Raw genomic sequence first — 25,943 nt, forward strand, 5'->3', positions numbered from 1 at the left:
TAAACCCGTTTCTCGGAGGCAAAGCGAGCTCGGGGAGTTGGCAAAGCCAAGGCAGCACGGGAGAACGAAAAAGGCTACGGAGCGGAGCTGACAGGACCCTCGCGGTCTTGTGTATTTGGTCTGGGGTGGGAACCAGGATAAATGCAGAAGATTTCAGTCTGATCAGCTGGAGAAAGCTGGCTAATGAAGTAGATGGAAAGATAGCTACTGCCGCAACTCCCCCCAAAAGTTTATTTTTCTTGAAATTTCCGCAGAGAGGCGGACGCCTCTTTTGAAGTGTAAATGCTTCTAGCTTGAGGGGGGGAGGTGGGTTGACGAAGAAGGAGGAAATCCTCAGATCCTCAGAGGAGAGGAGAGGAGAGGAGAGGAGAGGAGAGGAGAGGAGAGGAGAGGAGAGGAGAGGAGAGGAGAGGAGAGGAGAGGAGAGGAGAGGAGAGGAGAGGAGAGGAGAGGAGAGGAGAGGAGAGGAGAGGAGAGGAGAGGAGAGGAGAGGAGAGGAGAGGAGAGGAGAGGAGAGGAGAGGAGAGGAGAGGAGAGGAGAGGAGAGGAGAGGAGAGGAGAGGAGAGGAGAAGAGAAGAGAAGAGAAGAGAAGAGAAGAGAAGAGAAGAGAAGAGAAGAGAAGAGAAGAGAAGAGAAGAGAAGAGAAGAGAAGAGAAGAGAAGAGAAGAGAAGAGAAGAGAAGAGAAGAGAAGAGAAGAGAAGAGAAGAGAAGAGAAGAGAAGGTTAATTTATAGTGGGACGGGAGAAAAAAGAACCCAGAGCTGATGAAGTGGGAATAGGTTGTGGAGATGCGTGTGGAGCCGTGGGAGTGGGAAGAGGCCCGTGGTCCCAGCCTCGCCCGGCCCCGCAGGGCACACGGGGCCGGGGACAGGCCAGTATTTACAATTTGGACAGACAGAAATTGTTCAGTGGATTTAAATGTTGACAAAGCAATTCTCCCAGGAAGTCTGGTGTGGGAAGGGGCACCAGGTGATATTGTGGTATGTGTAGTGGGGGAAGGGGACAGTGGGCAGGGAACTTTTTCCTTTTTTTAATCTTTCCTTTCCTTTCTTTTCTTTTTCTCCTTCCTGATAAAGCAGTCTTATTTTACCAGAATCGGGGCTCCCCCGTTTAAAAGGCCACCTCTGCGCTGTGGGACTCAAGCGTCGTTTGGCATTCACGTTGTGTATTTCTCGAGTATCCTATTCCTGTCTTCCTCCTCACTGAGATGGGGAAACAGCAATAGGGAGTGGGTAAACTACGCCAAAATACATTATCAGGAGATCTGGGGTCCGCCGACTCCCCGGCCCACCACCCAGCTTTTATCTCCTCGCTATACAATCAACAGTTATGAAGGCCCAGAGCATCTTTGTGAGAGACAAAATGAACTCCCCAAGTATTCACGACTGCAGAGGGAAGGGAGGCAATGACGAAGTTCCTGGAAAACAGAGGCCCTGGGAATGGGGCAGTTAGATGAGGCAGATACAACATTGGAGGTTGTTCCCTTCTAGCCGGCGTTGCTGAGGGCTCCCACCCCGGCCTCCCAGCCTCTGCCTTCGGGCTCCTTCCCGTGCCTGAGCCCTCCTCGAAGGGCGCGGGGCGATCGGGGCTGCTTGGCTGGAAAAGAAAGGGAACTACTGGAAGACAAGAAGCGACCTAGACCCGTCGGCGGAGGAGAGCTCTTGAAAGGGCCTCTTCCAGCCCAGCGCGGGAACAGCTGAGTGGCGGAAGGGGTTAATGGCAGCGTCGATCAGTGCTCTCCTAGCCCCGCCATGGACAGGAATTGTTGGGGGATTTCATACCCACCGGGCCCCGCCGGCAGGTGCGGTGCGAGCGGCCGGGGCTGGGGATCGCTCGGCCCCGCTCCCGCGCCCGCCGCCAAGCCGACCGGAGGGCGCCATCTAGGGGCCGCGGTGGGGAGCGCTGCCCGCACCTTGCGCCCTCCGCCCCCTTCCCCCGCCCTGTGCGGGGGCGGCCCCGCCAGCGGGGATGGGGGGGACTGGGGGCGGCTGATAAAGGGATCCCGCGGTAGGTGGGGGGCCCCGCAGGCCGGGCGCCGTTGCGAGTGGGCGAGCTGCGGTCGGCGGGACAGGGCCGGGTGCCGCGGCAGTGAGGGGGGTACCCACGGCCCGGAGAGGGGGCTGTCAGCTCGCAAACTTGCAGCCGGCGGGAGTTCCCCGGGCGGGGCGGAAAGGCGGCTTCTCCAGCCGGGCAGCAGCGGACGCCGCTGGGGAGCAGGAGGCGAAGAGCCCCAGCTGCGGCGGAACGCGCACTCTGCGCGGGATGCTGTCCCGGGCGGGCATTTGCCCGCCAGCTGTGCCCGCTGCGCTCCCCGCGGCGCAGCCCCGGAGGCCGAGCGATGGCTTTGCGGGTAATCGTCGGTGGAGTCAAAAAATAACAACAACCAAAAAAAAAAATAAATATTTTTTTCAAATCACTCTTCTTGCACACAAGGGAAACAGAGAGGGAAGTGGGGAGAGAGAAAGATAAAACATCAGCTGAAGTGCCAAGATGATTTATGAGACAATGGAAAATATTTCATAAAGATCTCTCAGAGATTCTTTACTTAAACCAGTTAGAAAACAAAGGGGTTGTTTCGTGACAGAGGAGCAGAGGGATGGGGCAGGATGAAGGAGGAAACGAGCAGCAGATGAAAGTACCTTTCCGGTGATTATAAACTCGCAATCTAAAAATCAAAATTGATATCACAACAATTTTTATCCCTGGTTGTTACCCTAAGAAGGCGTTTCTGCCTTGCTTTCTGTTGCTCTGCTAGGTCAAAGCCACATTAATTTTTAGCCACAGACTTATTTATGAAATAATTATTAAATTCCAAAAGAAAGAAAGAAAGAAAGAAAGAAAGAAAGAAAGAAAGAAAGAAAGAAAGAAAGAAAGAAAGAAAGAAAGAAAGAAAGAAAGAAAGAAAGAAAGAAAGAAAGAAAGAAAGAAAGAAAGAAAGAAAGAAAGAAAGAAAGAAAGAAAGAAGAAAGAAAGAAAGAAAGAAAGAAAGAAAGAAAGAAAGAAAGAAAGAAAGAAAGAAAGAAAGAAAGAAAGAAAGAAAGACACAAACCAAACCAATCAACCCCAAAAAAAGGCAGAGATGTGGAAAGAGGGAGGTTGGATGTGCTTATATTTCCCCAAATGCGCATGAGGGGAAACTTTGCAGTGACTGAAACGGGCCCAGCCTATCGGTGCAAAGAGGTGCAAAAGCTCTTTCTTTCTCTCTTCCTCTAGGTCTCTCTAGCTTCTATTTATTTTTGTTTATTTTTCTTCCCTATATTTTTCTCTTTTTATCTCTATATTCGCTCTCGGTCTCTCTCCTTTTCCTCACTTCCTTTCCCTCGTTCTTTCCCAGTCGGTCTCCCGCTCTAAGGCGCCCACCACGGCAGCCTTGATGTGTATCGAATCCCCCCGCCCCCGTTTCACCCCGAGTAAAGTCTCCGGTAAAAAAAGAGCGGGGCGTGAGAAGAGAGATGAAACTACCAAACCCTGGGTGTGTGCGTGCTTGTGTTAAATAAAGGAGTCAAGGATCCAGAGGCGCAAGTGACAACAAAGCGGGGCTCAGGTCCCCTCCGCGGGCCGCGCAGGGCCACCACCGCCCCGCACACGCGTGGCCCGGGGCGCTCCCGGGCGCACGGCCGGGGCTCCCCCGCTGCCGGGTCCCGAAGGCGGCAGCCCCCCCGCGCTGAGCGCAGCCGGCCCGGCCCTCCTCTCTCCTCTCCTCTCCCCTCTCCTCTCCTGGCCGCGCTCGGCTCGGCGCGCTGGCGAATCAGAGAGTGTCGGAATCTATTGCCTTTGTCTGACAAGTCATCCATCTCCGGGGAGGCGGGCGGGGGGCTGAGGGCGCTGCGGCTTTTAGAGAGACACACACCGGGAGCGGAGGCTCCAGTCTCCGGCCCCGGCTCCTCGCAAGCACTTCCCACCTCGGGCGAAAGTCCGCCGGGCGCCGGATCCTTCGCCCGGCAGAGAGGAGGGGGCGCGCCCGCCCGCCGCTCGCAGCTTTCCCGGGGATTGCTACTCCGCTTTGAACTTAAATGAACTAGCCCCGGACCGCCGGAGGAGGAGGGAGAGCCGCGTCCTCCTGCGCCTTCTGCCGCCTGGCCGCCGGCCGCACCTTGCTCCGGCACCCCCTCCCCGCCGCCGGGGATGCTCTGAGCCCTCCCAGCCATGACACCCACCTGCCCCTCGGCGCCGCCAGCCCCTCGCTCCCACGGACTCTGCTGACTCCGCCGCCCCGGCCCCCCAGAGCCGGCGCAGCCCTCCCGCCCCCCGGAAAGTACTTTGCTCCCCGCTCCGCCGGGCAGGGGGGCCAGCGCACCCCGCTACTCCCCTCGTCTCCTCTCCTTGTGTGTTTGTTGTTTTTTTTTCTTTTTGTTTGTTTGGTTTTGGTTTGGTTTTTTTTTTTTTGTTGTTGTTGTTGGTTTTGGTTTGGTTTGTTTTTTTGTTATTTTTTTCTCCCCTAAGTCTTGAAGTTGAGTTTTAGAGGCGACACGGCGGCTTCAGCCGATTTCTTCCCCTTCCTTTGCCTCCCCATGGATATGCACTGCAAGGCAGACCCCTTCTCAGCAATGCACCGTGAGTACTGGAGCCCGGCTCCTTCCACTGCTCTCCCTCTTTTTCATCCCTCCATTCCTCCTTCCCCAACCATTCTTCCTCACCTGATCCTCCTCCAGGTCCATCCTTTCACTGCCAGCCTCTTCTCCCCTGGAAACCCGGGTTTATAGAGGAGTTCAGAAGGCAGGACGGGCACCGCCAGTAACAGCGGCGGAGCGAGGGTCCCGGGCAGCCCCGGGCCCAAGGGGAGCAGGGCTCCGGTGCCGGGGCGGGGTCCAGGACCCCCGGCTGGGGGGGCAGGGGGCTGTGTGCGGCTGTGTCTATGCTGCGTGCCGTGTGTGCGCGAAGGAAAACACTCCCGGAACCAGACCGCCCCTCCGCAAAGGCACTTTCCCCATCGCTCTGCAGACAACGCGAGTTTTTTTCGACTCGTGTCAGCACCCGGGCTGGGCCCTGTCCTTGTCCCGCCGGGCCAGGGTTTCCCGCAACCCTGTGCAGCTCCAAACCCCGTGGTCCCCCCGCGATCCGGTACTGTTTGCTTTGATTTGGGATTTCAGTGGCAGAGCGGAGACGCCAGTTTCAAATTAATGGCGGGTTGGTCCGTGGCAGTTCCGTGCTTCGGTTTGGTTCGTTTTGGTGAAAGGTTGGACTGCGGAAAAATTAGGACAATTGTATGTCTGGGAGACGTGGCAGCTTCGGAGGCTGCCAAGAAGTCTCGATCACTCCTGGTTTATTTACCAGATCCCCGGTGTGCATTTTAAATTCATTCCTGGCACAGTGGAAAGTGCCTTGGTGATGTATTTTCACTTGAAATAACCTTTCTTATAAACGGGGACGAAGGAAAGCGGAAGGACCCCTTTAACAGGGACTGTGACAAGGAATGTTCAGGGATTTTAATTTCACTGCACGGAATGAAAAGAATTCCAATATTTAAATTAAAGGGAAAAAAAAAAAATACGAACAGGAAGCCGAGATTGAGAGCATCTTGAGTCAGGAAATGAATAATTAAGAGCAATTTGTAACTTTTGACACCGAAACTTTTGGGGACACGCCCTGCCCGCTGCAGAAAAGCAAACCGAAAAGATATAAAACGGAAATGCTTGAAGTTTAGAAAATCCCAGTTTTGCCGTGAGAATGAAGACGCAGAAATACGAACCCATGATCAGATCCCCAAAGGTGGATGTAGGTAACAGTCTTCCTGTTTCCAAATGAATAATTTCTAAGATACATTGCTTAAAATATAGGGCTTAATTTTCGAAGACTTTTGACAGAAAATAGTCTGTGCATTGGACGTCATTTTTAGTGTTCAGTGCTGCGACCTTCTTTTAGAGGCGATTGCAGCTAATCTGCCTGCGGTACGACATGGAACATGCAGGCAGCCGAAAGAGGCGTTTCACTGTCGCTGATTTTTAAAAAAACTACAGTGAGATTCGTCAACAATTTTGGCTTCCGACTTAAAAAAAATAAATTAATTAATTAAATCAGCATTTTATTTGTTCCAAAAAATGTGTTTCTAGAGCTACAGAGCAATCAAAAAGCATACGGGCGCGGGCTCCTGACACACACACAGGGCAAAATACGATCTGTACGAAAGCAGTACGACCGGTTTGGTATATGTATATATAGACGCCGGCATTTATATGCAGATAAATACATGTAAATATCTTACTGCTCTGACAGAAATAACCTTAGAAAAGCACGGGGCAGAGCAAAACAAACTCATGTGAAAAATATCCGGCTGCAATAATTTGAATTATTAATTTTTAATCTTTTTTGCATCTGTTGCCTTTTAGTACTTTGTAATGCGAGTTATAAAAGGTGCTTTGAATTATTTATCATGGAGTTGCCGAAGAAATTGCTGTCTTGTAACTTTAGAGGCAACATGTGCAGAAGAGCTTCTGAACAATTGAAAAATACTCACAGCAACACATACCCGCGGGTTTTAGTGGAGGAAGATAAATACCCACTCACCCCCTCTGAATCCCTAAATATGTTTTAAGAAAGGCCAACAAAAGAATGCAACAAATAGCGCCGGCTCACCGGGGAACGGACGGGAAGTCAGCCGGCGCCCCGGTCGAGGCGGCTGGGAGGGGATATGTGGAGGTGTTACTAAAGAGGTGGGGGAGATGGAAAAAACTCTATTTGTGCGAAAGGACTTGGATCGATCGCAGGGCAATGAGAGTTTCCACTAAGTTCAGAGCCAATAAGTCAGTGTCAGAAGCAGGGGAGAAAAAAAACCTCAGCGAAAATACAAACAGATCATTTTTCAGCAAACTGCAAAACGAACTAAGATCTCTTGGCGAGGAAGATACAGAAGGTTAGGGCTGTGTGAAAGGAAAGCTTAAATACAGTGTGCACTCCACAGCTATATCAGCTGGATATATATATCCGGAGATAGAGACACGCAGGTAGCAGCGCCAGCGAAGCTGTGCCGCCTGCCAGCGCGCGTCTCTCGCAGCCCGGGGAAAGGCGAACTGCTCGCGTCTCCAAGCCAGAACACCCCAGGTGCAAGCCGCTCACAACCGCTTGCCTTGCTCAGTCCCAAAAAGATTATTTCCCATCACTCCGTTCCTCCTGCCCATGCTTAGCAGGTGCATACTTATTTTCCCCCCCGAGTTATTTCTCGAAATGGAGAAAGCTCGGGAAAAAGCTATCCTAGCAGTCTTATCTGAGAGATCGCGTAGAAAGAGGGACCAGAGGAAAACATTTAAAATTCTCTCTGAATTAGATTGAGGTGGAGAAGAACCATGCGAGTCTGTTAGTTTTTGTTTTGTTTTGCTTTGCTTTTAGTGGAGGATTTTTCCTTTAAAGATCGAAAGCTGAGGAGAGAGAGGGTCTGTCTGTAAACGAACACCGACCGCGGGACACAAAATATTTTCTATCTTTCTCCCTCCCTCCTTCTCCCTACATTTCTTTCCCCTTCTCTTTTGCTCTCTGAATCCCTTCAACTCTCATCAGAAAATAACGGGAGACGACGCGTTGCATGGGGGACACGCCGCGGGGTGAGAGAGGGCGGGGTTCGCCAGTAACTGTAATTGACAATGTGATAGGAAATCGTGGAAAGAAAATGAAAGGAGAGAGGAAAAGCCCAAGAGCAGAGAGAAGGGGGACTGCGGCAGGGTCCGCACGGAGCTGTAAAGCAGCTGAGCTCCGGAGTTTGGGAGCGCATCCCTTCCCAACTCGTTGGAGAAGGGCCGGAGCTGGTCACATCCTCGCCCTACCACAGTGGCTCTGAGAAGCCGCCGCTTCGGCGTTCCGGGAGGGGACCGTGGGCGGGAGAGATGCTCCCCGGCCCAGTCAGGGGAGACGGCGTACGAGGGGGACAGTTCCCGGCTGGCATCCGGCTCAGGAAAATGCACTCCGCCTTCTCTTTCCTTCCCATCTTTCCTCCTTTCTCTTTCTTCCCTTCTCATATATATATTTTTATTTCCTTCTCTGTCTCTTGCTCTTTTACAATCTTTCTTCCTCTTTCTATTATCTCTCTCTTTATCTTTCCTTCTCTCTTTTTCTTCCCTTCTGTCTTTATCTTTCTCTCGTTATCTTTCTTTCTCTAGCTATCTTTCTTTCTCTTGCTACCTTTCTTTCTCGTTATATTCCTTTCTTTCTCATGTTCTCCTTTCATTCTCGCTCCTTTCTTCTCCTCTCTCCTCCCCACGCCTTGCTTCCCCCCCCCCCTCTCGACCCCCCACCATCACATCTCTAGTAACTGGAGATGTTGCAGCACGAGTGGTAAAGAACCCACGACTAACGGTGTGTTTCTGGTGTGCGTGGGTTGTTGTGGTTTTTTTATTTCTCTTTCCCCAGCAGGGCACGGGGGTGTGAACCAGCTCGGGGGGGTGTTTGTGAACGGCAGGCCTCTACCTGATGTGGTGAGACAAAGGATAGTGGAGCTGGCTCACCAGGGGGTGCGACCCTGTGACATTTCCAGGCAGCTGCGGGTCAGCCACGGTTGTGTCAGCAAGATCCTGGGCAGGTAAGGAAAGACGCAGCTCCCCTCCCCTGGGACGACAACGGTGCATCCCTTCCCTGCTCCGCTGTGAGCTCCGGCCCTTCCCGCAGCGCCGAGCTCCCGCGGGCACCTTCCCGAGCGGCCCCGGCACCTCCTCGCCGTGGGAGCCCGCGGCTGAGCAGGGCCCACTCCTCCAGCCGGCAGGGACGTGCTCCCCGCCATCCTCCCCCGGCGGTGTTTGGAAACTCCTGGGAAGAAAAACAATTTGCGAAGGGTGGGCGGGAAAATTGGAACGGGGTGGGACGACGAAGGAACGAAAGAACAACCAAAAAAACCCCAAACAAAACAAACAAACAAAAATATCTTCCGACTCACAACTGCCCGTGAGCGGCCTTATACACTGGTAAATAAACAAACAACGGGCCAAATAAATAAATAAATACCCGCCGTAACCGATCGCGGCCAAACGTGGTGTGAAATATCCCCAGAGGAAAGCCGGGTTGGGGGGGCGGCGACCCCGGGCCCGGCCGCTCGCATGCGGAGCCGTGTCAGCGGTGTCAGCAGGCGGCAGCGCCCCAGCCGCCTGGGCGTGTGCGCTGCCCTGCCCTCTGCAAAGGACGGGTCAGAACCGCTGCCGCCAGCACAGCTAATGGCCAGCGGGGAGATGGGCTGGAGCTGCCCCGTACGAGCATCCGCTTCTCAGGGACCTGGGAGGGGAGGGAAAGGCACCGCGGTCCCGCACCCCCAAGCCCTGCCAGCGCGGCGAGCAGAGCGCGCCGGCGGGGAGAAGCCGACCGGGAGAGCCGGGGGAGGAAGGGAGGTGTGTGAGCCCAGCACTACACGCTCCTCACGCCCCCTCCCCGGGCGTCTGCACGGCCCCGCGGTCGGCTGGCTTCGCCTCCGGCCGAGCGCACCGGGACCAAGGTTTCTGTTGTATTTCTCCATCCCCGGGCCCGAAACGAGTGTATGTGTGTAAGGCGGGGGAAGGGGGAGGCAGCGAACAGCCCAGCGCCCCCCGCTTTTCATACACACATATACATTAAAAAATAATAAAATAATAATTTAAAAGAGTTTAAAAAAAAACCACAATAAAAGGAGAGCGCGAGCGAGCCCGGGAGAGAAGGGACTCCCCCAGCCCCAAGCGGCCCGGCGCCCCGCAGAACCGCGTCATGCCGCACCCGAGCCCCCGCGGCCTCACGCCGCGCACCGAGGGGCCGAGGCCGAGGTGGGGCGCGGGGCCAGGGGCACCCTGGGGCACCGGGCACTCGGGACGGCGGGGCTGCTCCGGGCACGGCAGGCCACTGACCGCTCTTTGTGCAGGTATTACGAGACGGGGAGCATCAAGCCCGGCGTGATCGGCGGCTCCAAACCCAAAGTGGCCACCCCCAAAGTAGTGGATAAAATCGCCGAGTACAAGAGACAAAACCCGACAATGTTCGCCTGGGAGATCCGGGACAGGCTACTGGCCGAGGGCATCTGCGACAACGACACGGTCCCCAGCGTCTCCTCCATAAACAGGTAAGAGCAACTCCGCAGCTCTGCTTGTGGCCCAATCCCCTTTTTATGGCCCCATAAAACGCCTCTCAACGGCGAGGACGGCCCAATGTAACCGCGGCCAGGCTGGAACCAGCCTGCTCCAGCCCCCCCGCCCTCAGTGGGACCCCTGGGCACGGCCCACCAGCTGCCGGGCTCGGCCCAGAGGGGATCCCCCGAACCCAGTCCTGGGCAGCGGGTCTGCCCCGGGGCTCTCTGCTGAATGCCGCGGGGCCGGGCAGCGCTGCAGCGAGAGCAGATGAGCTCCAGCCGAGCAGCCCGACGGTGCAACAAGGTTTGGGGGCTTTTCGGGCGGGTGGGGTGACAGGCGGCGGAGTCGGGTTTTCCCCTGTCCGTCCAATACTCTTCCCGAGGTGTAAATGACCGCCAGCCTAGCCTTAGGGCTCTGAGTCGAAAAGCTGTCGCGTCCGCTGCCAAGCCGGGCTCACAGCCCCAAGCTGGGGAGTGCTGGAGGAAGGCTTCCCTTGCTCCTGCTCCCCCGCTTCACTTCTCATCGCTAGCCCGAGGGAATGGCTAATCTTGCGAGGCGGTGCCTTCCCCCGGCTGGGGAGCGCTGCCCGAGCGGCTCCCTGCTCGGGCTCATCCCAGGGTAGCAGGGGCTGGAGAGCAGCAAGGTAGATTCAGTAACGGAGAACCATTTCCCCCCATTCCTCCCCAGCTGCTAGGGTGCGACTTTTGTTGGTGGAGGGACTCAGATTTGATCTCAGGTTTGAGGTGACAAAAATAACAATTTGACAGGAAAAAAAAAAAAAAAAGGAAAAAAAAAAAAAAAGGAAAAAAAAGGATCGATGCAGGAGAAAAAGGCGGGTGATAGGTGTAATCAAGTATGAACACACTACAAAGCGCTCAGACTGTTCACGTCCAAAAGCAACACGTATCAGATCTTCACACTTTGGCAGCACACAACACTCTTACACACACAGTAAAAGTATATTACCCTGTTTTAGTGTAATGTATGTACAGATGCCTTCACTGCGCCCACAGATATACAAGCTGTAGAAACATAGTAACGCAGGGATATTTGCAAAGGGTACATAGGTAGGCACAAAATACCGACAGAATAAGAATACACGAAATTTTGTACGCAGTCCCAAATATATGGCGCTTCCCTCTCAAATAAATGTATATAGGGTATACGTAAATACACACATAGGCTTTTGTAGTGTCCACACAGTGAAAAATGCACAACTCAGTATATTGGCCCTTTTGACAAGCTTAGCCAGATAATATATATATATATATATATATATATATACCTGGTGTATTTATAGCAAGTGAAGCAAAAAATAAATGGCAGGCAAAACGCAGTGGTCTTTTTTGCCTTGCACTTTTCATGGCAGATTTATCAAAATATGTCTAATAACTCAGACTGTGTATTTCTAAATCTGGCATTCTATATAAATGGGTTTTAATATTTTGCAAATGATATGGAATTATCCCAAATCATCTTGAAAACAGCAGGTAGAATTAGCTAGTGGAATGTACCTTGGCTAAGAAAGATTCCCTCAGACACACTGTCTCTGTAATATACTGCTGGGCTACCCTAGGAAATTATCCCTGTGTGTGCCATCTGTATTAAAATGGTTATTAAGTTATGAACAGGGTAACATAATACTGATCGGCTAATTATACACCCTCCTAAAAAACCTCCAGGTCTCTGTTACTCTCTCAGTCAAGTATTGAAATAATAACAGTTTGACATTCAGACACCTTACAAAGGCAGCTGCGGAAGGACAGCCAGCTATCCCTGGGAGAAATTAAACTGGTGGTACAGGACTCCAGAGGAAAGGCAGTGGGCTCCTTGGAGGAACTGCATATACGAAGCCAACACTCACGTTACACTTCTCGCTCAAGGGACCTTAGAATCCAGATGTAACTGCAGTCTCAGCCTTACACCTGCCAGACCTGACGATTCATGCCCAACTTGCAATGTCCCGGGCAGAAGGATGAGCACCAGGTTTTGCTCCCACCTTCCTACCAGTTTTCAGCAGGACACTCTGTGGGCTTTGTACCTCAGTTTCCCCACCATGGAAAGAGGACTGATCCTTCTCAGAAGGAGGGGGGTACACATGTCAGATTGTGCTTATAAAATGTTTTGAGAAGGACAAGTGCTTTATAGCTGCTAAGTATGATTATATTAAAGAGGCTCAGCTGTGACCCACTACATTTGCTTCATGCTGCAATAGCATTTGGGTGTGTAGTTACCAAAGCACAAGAGCATTGTGGTTTCATATGATTAAGTCTTTCCCCATTCCTTTTAAAAATTCAGGCCCCACTTCTCACTATTCACCTTTGTATGTGGCTCCTCAAAACTCACATGCATGAAGAAGTGAGCCCATCATATCAAACATCATGAAATTTGCAAGTCTGTCCTAGGCAAGAACAGGACAGCAAACTGGGAAAAAAATATTGCAGCAGAATAGGAAATAGAGAGTGTATCTAAGGGCCCAATCCCGGTGCCGCAGAGACTAGTGTGAGCTTCATCCAGTGACTTTAGCGACTTCAGCTCACAAAATGCACAAAACACAAAGAGAGGACTAAGTTCACAATTTAAATATACGTTTTTCTCTTTCCCACTGTCACAATACACATGTAGAATTGGGTCAATCCTTTGTAACATATCCCTTGCCTGCAGTACAATCACAAATTGGAGCTAAGCTAAGACTTTGACTCTCTGAGTAGCGTCAGACAAATGCAATTTTTAAGACCAACCTTCTAGAAATACTTGTCTTTGTATTTTCCCAAAATTGGATTTCCAAAGCAAAAACTGCATTGGCCCAGCATCCAGAAGTCTTGGAGGTAACATCCATGAGAGGTTTAACATCTTGAGACTATAAACAAGGCATTTACAGAAATAGGAGAAGTTATCTATATCCTCAGAAAGACTGTGAATACCGCGCTTCAAAATGGACATCTCGTTGTAAGTGGAAAAAACCCACTTCTAGTTATTTGAAGATTTTCCAAAAACATATTAATTACATTTTATTTTCTTTCTTTCTGGAGATTAGTCTAACAAGTTTTCCGGGTGAGAGAATATAAAACCACACTGTTTCAATTCCATTTTTAAAGTCTTCCTAAAATATTATAAACATCTATTTTCTATTAATAATTTTTTATGATACATGAATTCTGCATGTCTGCATTGCACTGAGCTGTCAGTATTGTACTGAGAATATCAGGATGCATTTGGGATGTCATGTTATTCAGCATTAAGATTTACCCGAAACTTGTTAATACCAAACTCATATAGATTAAGTCTAGATAAAAACTCTGGTGAAAACAATGTGACTTAACTACCTTGTGAAGAGTCAGGAAAAAAAAAAAAAATCAAGTCTGCTATGCAGTAGTTTTCCTATAATTATGGGGGGAAAAAAAAAAAAAAGGAAGAAAGAAAAAACAAACAAAACCTCTAGAGAGTATACTAGTTAATAAGCAAAGTGCACCAGAACTGACAGAACCAAGACAGAGCAGTTGTCTCTGTACCGGGAGCTTTCCTGTTCCCATTTCATACTTCAGGTTCTATACAGTATGAACCTACTTGTAGGTGTAGGTATACACACATATATACATGCATATATTTAAAACCACACACATATACACCGTGCATATAATTGAGAAGCAGGCTCTTTGGTAAGTAATTAATGCTTACTTTAAATCACTTGAGCTCCTTGCTTCTTGAGCACCCTGCCAGCCCAAATTTTTCCATCTATAATATGACTACATATGAGTTATCTTTAGTCAATCAGGTTAGAATATTTCAACTAGATTTAGGCACTGCTGTAAGTCTTGCAGCAATCTCCTAAGTATGAACTTGGAGGCAAATGTTAATGAACATTTTTCCTTTGTTTTGTGGCACGTACAGTTAGCCTAGGAACACATGTTTCAGGAGATAATAATCACTCCAGAAAAATCTTTTGAATTAGACAATGTACTTTAGTACAGGACGGAGCACATCATGGACACACATTCATGGTTAAGCAGCAAGTGATGCAATGGACATTGTAGTTTAAGCATGATTTACTGCTTCTCTTAGATTAATGAATTCCTTACAGGTCCAGAAAGGGCAAGAAAAACAACTCCCCCATCCCAGTTTGTTCCTCTATCCCAGCTCTCCTGCAGTGGGGCTCAGCTTGAGGGATTCCCTGTTAATCCTTATCCAAGGAATGCTGAAGATAAAGCATTACCAAGTTCAGTCAGCCTTCTGGATATATTTTAGACCTTGAGTTCCTGAGAACAGACCTAAGTAATACTTCATGGCATATTTTATCTTAGCCAAGCCATTACATGTTTTTTCAGTCTTCTCTTAAGTATTTGGTATATGTTAATTTATAGTGTTAAGCACTTGGTTTGGGCAGATGTTTTCTGTTTCATTATAGAGCAATTGGGTAATGATTCCTAGTTAAAATCCCCAATAATTATGAGCTTTTAAATAATACATATGGAAAGACACAAACATTGTTTCAGGTTGTAACAACCAGTGAAATATACTTGTGCATTGAAATGTTATTGAGCATGTGGTCAATTTCAGTGGCCGTGGGCAGGCCTGTAGTTTAGAGCGAAGAATAGCATATTAGGAGATCAGATATCTCTTACCAGTTCTGCTATTAACTTTCTGGTTGATCTAGGGCAGGTCACACAATTCCTTATGAGGCTACTTTACTATCTGTAAAATGAAATTAACAGTATTTAGCTACCTTTGTAAACTTGGTGTGATCTTTCAGTAAAATTCCCATGGTGTTCAACACAAAACGAGAAAAGGTTAAAAACTGGTGCTGAGTTGTTTTACATCAGCGGGGGCTTTAGCCCACATAAGGGAGGCAGGACTGAACAGAATCTCGATCGAGGCAAACATCATGTCTCCAGACAAACAGTCAAGTCTGGCAAAAGGCGGCCGTATTAGGGCAGGGGCTGTGTCATATGCAGAAGAAATCAATGTTATGCAAACAGAGCTATCTGAGTCACTCTTGCTAGCCTTGCTTGAAAATTTCCCCAAAGGACACTCTAGCCAAAGTCACTGGTGAAACTCTTCCTTGTCTTTTCCTCTGAACCACTCCGGAATCTTGAAGGACAAACAATGAACCTAGGGAGAAGCTGGAAGAGTACAGAGTATCTCTAAGGGCAGCGTGTTCATAGTGACCAAAAGTAGCAACAACTACATGGTCTGCAGAGAACACAGGAGGAACAACACAGTTTTATCTGGTGTGTTAACTGGCAAACCTATCACCACCACGTGTCAGTTTTCTTAATAGTGAGGCCAACAATTAGACTGGCCATGCAGGCAGGATTAGCCTCTGACTGACAATGAGTTCGTGCAAAGCAGAGGTGAAGAAAACTTGTCTGACAGTACTCAACGTAGTTAACAGGTCTCATAACCTGGCACTTCTTAGCGCACATAAAAGAAACTTGGGATGCTAACAGGGATCATCTCACTATATTCATGCTGAGTCTAAGGTTCCCATACAATTTCCTGCATCAGGGCATGCTCTCAAGGTAGAAGACTTCTACTGTCAGCTGCTTTCAGCTGAGCAATTAATGTGATCGGGTCACACAGGCTTTCATTATAAGAAATATACTCCTTTAAATTCAGATTATTTTTCCATCAGACACAAACCTGTATTATCTTCTTTTTATCATCACAAATAAAGGACAGGCTTATAAAGCAGAGGTTACAGACAATGTTACTGCAGCTGAAAGAGTATATGAATGCGCACAGCATTTCTCTTTGTCTTATTCCTCATATCTGGCCACTGCAAGGTTACATGGTGGGAACTACAATAAGCTAACCACATTTTTTCTTATTTTCATATTGCAGAGATATTAGCTCAACAGTGGTGATTAGCAAGTAAGATTCGTTGTGCCTGGGAAGTTTTGAGCTCCCAGTTCCGTGAACCTCGAAGTTCAGTACCACATTGGTCTCTTTATCACCTAAAAATCCCAGCCCTTCCTTTTTGTATAGACATACAGAAAGCTTGATTTTTGTTGGAAGTCAAACATTTTCAAGCTTTTGCCTTTAGTGAATAATTGCTGCATTCTGCCATAGAGGTAGCTTAATTTCAGTGCTGGGTGAATGAGTCTTACAGAGCTAAACCTCATTTACTGGAATCACTATTATGTGAAAAAACTAATTTGACTTTGCAAGAAAAGAGGAGAAAATATAAGTGGCTTGGCCAAGCAATGACGAAGTGGTGAGAACAATATAGTGATCCGAAGGGCACAGTCTGTCCAACAGGAGAGGAATTATTCATGTTTAAACAAAGCAGTATAACCAGAAATGAAGGGAGGGAAATAAGAAAGGAAACATTTAAATGGTAGCAGAAGGAATCTCCTGATAGGAAGGTCCATTAAGTTGTGCAACTGCATCCCACAGAAATTCCTGATTTCTTGGAATATATATATAACTAGATGGTATTCATAACAAGCAAACATACAGTAAGAAATAATCTTGCGTTGGCTAGAGACAGATAATGCTCTAGCAGGCCAGCTGTATCCTTTATGATATGATGACATGAAGCATACAAAACAAAGTCGTGTTTCCAGCAGTGTATCAAATATAAAAAACCCACCCCCACCTCTGCTTCTAAAGCCTATTCAAACAAAAGATTTCCATACTACTTGAATTAAAAGATATTACTACAGAACACTTGAGCAAGGCTGAGCTTCACTTAGATGAACTTGCTGTGGTCTTTAATTAAGGCATGTTGAAAATCAAATGGAGTTTACCCTTGCTTCTTAAAATCAGTAAAATTTTTAGGGATCTTTAGGGATCCCACTTTTGGGGAAGGTCTCTATAAATGTTCAAAAGCATTTGACATTGGCCTTATGTCCATGCAGCTAACTTTAGCTGATTTAGGAAATCCCATCTGTATATTGATGGCTCTGATGATGATTACTACTCCTGAAAGCATGAGAAAAGTTTGAGTTTTTCTCCCAATCATTCTTTAAACTGGAATGGAATAATGACTGGCCATATTTCCAGTCCTGACTGTTTAAAAATGCCAAGGCAGAGCCTAAATTATGCAACTGGCATAAAAATAACGAGTACTTGTAATACAACGTGTATTTATTTTTACTTGTTTTCTCTTTTGTACCCTACATTTTTAAAGGGATTTGGATATCTGACTCCCATTAAATTACTTTAAAAACACCTTAACAATGCAGCCCTTTGAGTCTTCAGAGGGCCGACAGGCCCTGTTTCAAGCCCCACAAGGATGGGAAACACACTTTATTAAATGAAAACTGAAATTCTCATGCTATCACTTGACTATAGAAGCCGGAAAACCCACAACAAACACCGTTAGACTTGTGATGAAATACTAGACAGTATGATATTCAGCTCTAGCCTCCAATTTTCTCTAGTGCCAGTAACCGAGAGCTGATTTTGTAGCACTTATATGGCTATCTACCCAGCTGAAAATCACAAATCTAATCACTTGGTTTCCAAACTCCTCAGAGTGCACTTACAAATATTCATTTCCAATCAATTTGCACCTGCTAATATTTCTGAACGCTTACATGTGATGACAGAGTCAGAAGCAATGTGGGTGCTTACTATTTCTATTGCAATAGCATAAAGAGGCTCTGTGCGTAGATCATAGCCCATTGTCCAAAGCAGGCGCAGCGTAAATAGGAATTTCTTTCAAGAGGTTATTTTAGAAAATCAGCATATACACGCGTCTTTCTTTACGCCATCCCCTTAGCTTCTTCTGGGCTTGTAATTCAGGCAGTCCTCAAGGTTTCCAGGATCCAGAAACAAACATCTTTGTCTGTTACAGGAAATGAGATATCTGGCCAGAGCTCACCCAGTAAGCCCAGGTCTAGGTAAAAGGCAGAGCAAAACTGTAGAGCCCTCTTCTTTGGGCTCCTCACATCTGACAAGACAGAGGTGGAACACTAGCTAGACTGTGACAGCCTCCCCCCTCTTCCCCGATAAGTAGGCATATAAATAAATAAATAAACGGCATCCTAACTGCACTGAGAACTCAATAAAACAATCACATCAAATATGAGGAGGTATAAATCTCATGTCTGCACAGGTAACCCACTCAATTGCTTTTATTATGGCTCAGCCTGACTCCATTTATTACCATCCGTGGCCTGGGTGAAGGATGTTTGCATGGAGGGTGGTCTCCTGGTGAAATCCTATCCCTGGAGCAGTGACAATCAGCCCATACAGAGGTGGATTTTGGTGGTGAGACCAAAGGCAGATTCATCTGTCTGCATGAAAACCAATCAATAATCCTGTAACTAGACCCCTTGTCGCTGGGAAATGGACAACACAACAGTTCAATCCTAGAGCCATAGGAGAGGAATAGCTGTGTTTGGGTTGTGAAGAATGACGGAATGTATGCATGAAGTGTTTGAGAGACATGGACAGAATATGTCTGTCCATATTGAGAAGTGATGGGATAAGATGATCGCAGAGGGTACATTTATATATACAGTAGTCAAATTTGAAAAGTCGATGTGTTCAGAGATTGGTATGGGGAAGGAAAAAAGCAGAGTTATATTGCCTTTTTTTTTAATAGGACATTTACATGGGGACTGTGAGTGCAATGCTGATAGGTACCTTTGGAGAAATGCACTTGCTGGTTGGATACTACATATGAGTATATTGGTATATGGCAGGGAACATGTATCTCTGGGCAGGCATGTAGACAGTGACACAAAATGCTGGCTGGCTAAAGGAAGCCTAGGAAGGCTAAAGGAAAATTTGCAGGAGTTCGGTGTGGTCAGGGAAGGATATCCCTTTGTCCTCTGTCTGGCTTGGGATTTATGTGTGTAGCAGTTTTGACAGAGAGGAGAAAGAGTGATGTGCCAAAAGCCTGAGCTAACAGACTGGGAGTTCATAGATACGCTTCCCAGGAAATGCTATGTATGAAACATTTACCCAAACCTCACTGTTAAATCAGGAAGGAAGATTCTGGCGGCTTGTCTCTGCCTGTTTGAATAACAGAAGTAGGACATTTCTTGCCGCTGTCAACCCCTAGCTCTGCAGCTCCTGTAGCATTTCTAAAATCTGCACAGCATATCATTCCCCAGGCTTCTAGCAACTCCCCCAACACATGCATGCATGCATACACACACAGATATGCTGGAGCTTGCCTCTATTAATTGTTCTCTCCTGGGGGCCAATTTAGTTTTTGTTCTTTTGACTCCATTTTGAAAAGCTCCTCTTCCTTCCAAGGTAAGCACCCTCCCATCTTGCAGGGTCCAAGGCACAGGATTAAACTTCTGTCTCTGGCTGGGAGGCAGACTGCATCAGGAATAGCTATCAGCTCTGCTTAGAATCCCCATCACTGTATTTCAGCTGGGGGGTTGGTATCCATGTTTCAAGAGGCAGATTGATGTCTGTTAATTCATAAAAGGAAAAGCAGAGTCTGAGACCAGACAACCAAGTCACAAAAGAAACCCTGATATATCTGTCAGAAAGGGTGCCACCTTTAGTTTCAGTAGTTTGGATGGTTCTGGCAACAATAACAGTTCCCATTTCTTTGGTCAGAGAGGCTTAATATTGTGGACCTTTGGCTCCTGGAAGTAGTACTCATTTTCTTCAAGTTGGGCTGAAATCTGAGGGCAACCTCATTATGTCACCACCCATTTTCAAGCTCTCACTTTAAAATTATGATAGAAAGTTTGGGCACTAACATTTGGCTACATCTTAAAGGTTCAATTGCTTTTCAATGTACTCACACTTTTCTAAAAATTCTTTTAAGAACAATTTTGGGTCATCTGCCTTTAAAAAGAAAGACTGCAGCACAATGTAGCTATGTAATAGTGCCCGCTGTTAATACTTGCCTAAATTTAGGCCCTTTCTTGGTGGTTTAAATTTAGACTTTCAAGCTCAAAAAACTATGCATTTATACATGGATTATACAGATACAAAAATATATACACACTTATTTATAAAATCTATAGAGGAGGGAGGAGATGTAAAAGAGAAGAGAAAAGGAAGGAATAATATTTCTAAAGAAAAGATCAAGTTTGCACACTGAGCACATACGTATTTCTGGGATATTCTGTGTACAAATGGGCCAAGGCAATGTAAGCAGAGGCAGAGTGGAAAATAAATTTTAAAACATCACAAATTCCCTCTTCCTGTGGAAGAAACAGCAAATTTAGAGTTTTAAAGAGCCAATGTTTGTGGTGCTGTCTCTGGCAGCCAGCCAGCCAGCCACAACATGAAGCTTCCAGAATGGATGCAGAGCACAGCTGGGGAGGTTGAGGAAAGAAAAGGCAACAGATAAGGATGGCATGAATTCTAAGGCATATTTGTCTTGGATAGTGTCAAAGCCAGACCTGCTGTGGTCCTTCAGAGGCAGTCTTGGCCACTGTGCCAAACAAGATGCAGAGGGTCATCCATTATTGACATCCAACTCCCTTGCATGGCTTTAACAATTTCAGGCTACATGCGTGCTTGAGCTGGGGGTTTGTGCAAATGGGAGGCAGCAAGGATAGGAATGGACTAAGTGTGTCTGGCTGTGCGCAGATTCTTGTGAAGTGCATGAGCTGGAGATCAGGGAGGGACTACCTGGGTGAATTTGCATGCTTACACATGAGAGATAATGTGTAAATTCGTAAAAATATGACTGTGGTGATCCTAACTCTCTTTTGCAGATTACATTAATTTTTGTGACCCTCCAAATAGTAAAAATAAATGCCTATGCATGACCCATCTATGGGACTTGGAGCTGGTGGCACAGGGAGACATGAAATGGAAGGGAGTGTGGCCCATTTCAGGTGGATGTGTATGGATGGAAATGTCCCTGGCACAGAAAAAGGCAGAGGATAAAGTGATCCTGGGGAACAGAGTCTTTAGAAGAGTGCAAGGGGAGGGTGCCAGCCTTGTAAACGAAGCCTTTGTACTGTTCAGAGCACCACCTTTCCAAAATGAAAGCACCTTCTACACAATTTGAATGTGTTCCTGGATCATTCTGTGCACAGTGAAGTAATTTGAGCATGGAAACCCAGGTGCATTTGTGCAGATAGACTGCTGAGTCTCTATTGTTCCACCAGACAATCTTCTCTGTAATGGATATTTGGGCAAGACATGCCCTATACCCCATGACATGTGTATGAGGAGGAGTGTGGGCATATCACTAGGGCAACATGTCCAGCTGGGAGTATAGACTTAAAGCAAGTAGGTATCACTGGTATGTGTAAGAGCTAAGAATAGTCTCATTCATGGAAACGACATTCTAACTCTGCAGTTACATGCTAGGAGTCATAGGGGTGAGCAAAGGCATGGCAATACATGTCTTGGGAAGCCTGTCCAGTTTTGTGGGGTTCTGGACAGGTTTCTGTGTGATGGCTTCCCAATGGCAAGGCAGTTGTGTGAACACACTGATGAACTGTGGCTGTGAATGGGTGCCTGTGGGACCTAGCAGTGCTCTGTGTCTTGTCAGAAGTTCTTTTGGGTAGAGCTGCGGATAAGGTGCTATGGCAGCCATGCCTCCAAGGTGCAGAGTGCAGCTGGTGAGATGGGCAGTATCAGTAACATAAACACGTGTGTGAGTGTGTGTGTGGCAGAGTGGCATCTGCTGAGCTGTAAATGCAGAAGGTGTGTGGCAGAGGGGGTACACATATGCACAGAGATGTCACACAGGAATGTGGGGACCTGTCTGTTGGGGGTACCTAGCACATCAGAAGGAATGAGGGGTGTGTATAGCACAATGCTTTGTCAGAGAGTGGATGTTTGCTAGTTCATCTGATTTATGATGGAAGAAGGGGGTACCTGGGGATAGTGTGGGCAGAGGGGGTTACGCTAAAGGAAGTATTTCTAATGATAGCCACAGTTCAATGCACTAGACTCTGCCCTCCACTCCTCTCCCCACCCCTCCCCTCACACTCCTCATTACCCAGGTTATCTTGTTTGGGTTAAGAGGCCAATTTCAACAGACTATAATTGAAGAGTGAAGAGAATCTGATAAGATAAGGAAGGGACATCATTCCTCAAGGGATCAATAGAGGTTTCATGTTCCTTCTTCCCCTGCTGTGTCCCTAACACGCTAACACTGTGTGTCCATGGGCCTGGTTTATTTACTCTGCTTGTCTGTAAGCCTGGAAAGGAAGCATGCGAGGGGGGGGGGAAGCTGTAGCCCCCATCTGTCACACAGCCAGAGCAGGGAAGGGGACATGAGGAAGAGACAGTGGGGACACTAGCAGCAAAATGGTCCCCTTTGGGAGCCAGGAGGAGGCAGGGAGGTGACAAGCCTGATACCCTCCTGGCTCTGGCAGGGGCACAGACTCATAGGGGGGGTGTTCACCTTTGGCCTTTTATTTTAGCATCACACTCCGCAAAGGAAGGGTAATACTGATAATTTGTCTAGATTTAGACTCGCTTTTCCTAGTGTCCCTGTGCAGACAAGCTTAGATATTTTTATAAGCACTCATGGGGTTACCTCTCAGGGCCCTCAGGGTGAGCGAGGTACCACAGAGAGGGCTCGTAGCTGCTCCTGATTAGGTTTAGGTTAGGAATTGAGGTTCAGGCTTGATGGCCCCAGTATCTGACAAGCGATTCTTAAAAGTTTTTTGGACCAAACCAAATGAGAGGATCCACTTAAGAAAGATGGATCTGCAGGGGCTGCCAGGGGTCTCATGCTGCACAGACAGAATTGTGTGTGGATCCTCCTTGGCAGGAGGGTGTGTGTATGACATAAGAAATGTGAGAGCCATATGAACCCATATGCAGGGATCGGCATTGCCTGGCGTGCAGGCAGCTGGGACAGCACACAGAAGTCCCTCTGGGAATCAAGCCTCTCACACCAGGCAGGTGCTGTGGAAGCTCCCTGTCCCTGCTGCTGGCATAGGGATGCTTGGGCATGGGGAGATGAGTTGAGGGATCAGCATAGCGTAGGATCCAATCCAGATCCCATGCAACAGGGTTGGGCAAGCTTCTGGAGAGCTTGAGACACAGAGGGGTCTGGGGCTGAGATATCTTCTTCCAGCTGATTTCTCTTTTATTTTTAACACCCAGAGAACAGATGCTGAGAGCAAGTCAGTCATGCAGTGAGCATGTGGCAGAGTTGGGAATACAACCCAGATCCCCTGACTCCCAACCTCAGGCTTTAACCACTAGACCATGTTTCCCTCTAAGCCACCTTGAACTTTCCTCAGTGAGGATGGGGGCTACTAAGCCTCTGTGGGCTGCAGTTTACCAAGCTGTCAGGAGTGTGCTCACTGGACCGCCTCACCAGAGACAGCCTTCCTCACGCACGCTAAAAAAGTTGAAAAGAAATTCATTTCATGGCCAGTGGTTGCTTAAAAAAGGCGATTCCAGCATATGTATGTGATAAATGTTAACTGTGCATTAATCGCATTAAAGAGGACCCTATAAACTTTTCATTTCTAATTAAATTCTGGCCTGTGATTCTGGCAAAGCCAGCACACTCCAGGCCTTTGTTTATGTGGAAAATTAAAATGCAAATACAATGGAATTTATTTCCATTACTAGAGTGATATGCTGGGCTCCTCTGTTTAACAGCCTCCAATTATTTTCAAACAGGTCTCTCTCCTTCTCTCCCCCCCTCTCTCCCTTCCTCACTCTTTCATTTTTTCCCCTCCCCCTATTACCCTGATGCCGTTACCCCAGTGTGAGGGGTGGGAGCTGGTAAAGCTGGTGGGCTAAGGATGATGTCGTCTGTTCAAGGTCAAATGCAGGCAGGACTATAAAGGAGGAAGGACAAAAAAGTGGGAGAACACAATCAAGGAGGCAAGGAAAGTGACAAGGCTTTAGCTAATGCAAGGAGGAGTAAAGAGTTACCTGTTCGCCATGTTACTGAAAAATATATGCTAACCTCCTTGACTTGCTCAATCCCATCCATGTAGAGGACCTGACTGAGAGAGGTCTGTGACCTAATGGGGTATTTTGGTGAGAGGGTATAGTTGAGAGCTTTCTCTGGAAGTTTTCTGGATCTTTCACAGCCTTTTTCATAGATTTTGTCTGGATGCAATGGCTGCTGGGCCAAATCCTGATGGCTGAGGAAGCACAGAACAGGCCCAATGCCAGACACATTGCCTGCACAGAGCAAATAAATCTGTGCGGCAATGACACATAATCATCAGCTGAAAAATAACTGAACTCTCTTGTTCATTTCCAAGGGACCAAATGTGGCTACACTATCCCAGGGCATTAGAGCACAATATTCACACAAGTCAGAAGCCATCGCACAAACCCAGAGATTCATTGTATGTTTAAAATTTCTTAGCACATATATTTACTGCTAAATGCTGCTGACATAGAATTCCATTCTTTCTTACATGTATAAGAGACCCAGGTCAGTTCAGACACGGAGACTTCATCAGGCAGTCAGACACAGATCAGAGGCATCTGCTAACTGACACGGATGCCCTTCTATGCATTAATACAGAAAGTCACACAAGAAGACCCTTGCAAAGGCAAGTGTGTACTTTACTACAGACAAGTGCAGTCATTTATAGATCCCTTCACAGCTTCAGTCAAATCTATTCAAAACTACACAGTATAGCCTTGCATATATTTGTGAAGAAACTTCAGATCTGGAGATTTATCTAAAAATATAATTTACAAGTCTTAGCAAAACTGCTGAGTGCACTGAAGGTGCACACACATGTGAACACATTCACATAGCCCTAGAAATATGCCAACACATCCACATGATTATTCACAAGCGGCCACAGACCGCTTCTTGATGCATGTGGCTGAGAACCAGCCAGTTGTGCCACCCTGTGTGTCAGACATATATGCGCAGTGTACCCTCGGCACACCTCGCTGGCAGGGAGAGCTCAGGAGCTAAAGGGATGTTCTTTTGGTGCCTGTAAGCATCTTAAGGAATCACCTAGTGTAAATGATCCTGCTCCAGCTGAGACAGGGAAACAGGAGAAGGACACATTCACTTACAACACTGAAAAGAGGCCATTACCCAGTCAAACAACCCAATCCCTGACATCATTATTCAATACACAGGAGCCCTGAAATTCACACTAACTCAATCACGGAGACACACGATTACTAAATAATACTGATGGAATCAATGAGACAGACATGCGGTCATACAAAGCACACCCACCCCGGTGTTAATACACAATAACAGCCGCCCAACAAGCGAATACAAAACAGCCATTCACGACCACAATGGCAAAACATGGGGCTGCATTCTCAAAGGAGACTTGAAAACTCTGGCAACAAAACCCACTCTTGCCAGCGGGCGTTTAGAGCTAAACTCAGGGTGTGGGCAAAATCTGGCTGCTGTCAGCCTATTGAGTAAAAAATACTAAGAGCCTCAGTGAGAAGTGTGCTGGGCACATTCATGTCCTAGTGAAGCTGGTGGACCCCCAGGGCACTCAGTACCATGCAGGATTGCACTTGCAGCCATCACAATAAACTGGTCCAGTGAAGTGACATCTTTGTTCAATGACCAAAAGCATCACGCGGTTACTCTTAACACAAGCAGGGGTGCATGACATTCAAAAGACTCATCGTGACACAAGCCAACGTAAGAAAGAAAAACCTACTGAATATCAGAAACACAACACATCTGCACTGTGAATGGATGCTGACACTGTTCAGTACCCAAAGCCACAGAACCATCTCACAGATGGGCCTCTGCCAAACACCCCAGACCTCTTCCCAAAACACAGCAGCACAACCAAATCTATCACAGTGCTAGTGTCTTTACCCTTCAGAGAGGAAAACAGCAAAGTGGACACATCACACGTGTTCATAACACCACAAATGATCGACCTTCCTTGCACCTCACAGGCTGTGCCAGAACAGGCCAACCCAGGTGCTTCACACAAGGCCTGAACAGCTGGCTTTTGCAAATCCTGTGTGATCTTCTTGAGAGGGAGACAGGGGAACCAGACTCTTAAGTCCTTTCTCTGGCAAAGCAGGCATCAGCTTGTACCAGGCTGCATGCACAAGAATATGCT

General features: G+C 47.6%; 1 protein-coding gene across 8 annotated transcripts in view; it reads left to right on the forward strand.

Moving 5' to 3' along the window:
• PAX2 (paired box 2) overlaps positions 1-25,943 on the forward strand; it is a 100,398-nt gene that overhangs the window by 8,577 nt on the left and 65,878 nt on the right. For 3 of the 8 annotated variants that reach the window (XM_051619374.1, XM_051619382.1, XM_051619378.1), the window contains exons 1-3: positions 4,491-4,555; positions 8,342-8,507; positions 9,804-10,001. In XM_051619374.1, coding sequence (XP_051475334.1) covers positions 4,513-4,555; positions 8,342-8,507; positions 9,804-10,001 — 407 coding nt within the window. In that variant the 5' untranslated portion in view covers positions 4,491-4,512. Of the gene's footprint in view, positions 1-4,336; positions 4,556-8,338; positions 8,508-9,803; positions 10,002-25,943 lie in introns of those variants that run through there. The other 5 variants (XM_051619376.1, XM_051619375.1, XM_051619377.1 and 2 more) reach the window with 4 other exon arrangements.

Source organism: Apus apus, chromosome 4 (assembly GCF_020740795.1).
Source record: "Apus apus isolate bApuApu2 chromosome 4, bApuApu2.pri.cur, whole genome shotgun sequence".
Classification (NCBI taxonomy): Eukaryota; Metazoa; Chordata; class Aves; order Apodiformes; family Apodidae; genus Apus; species Apus apus.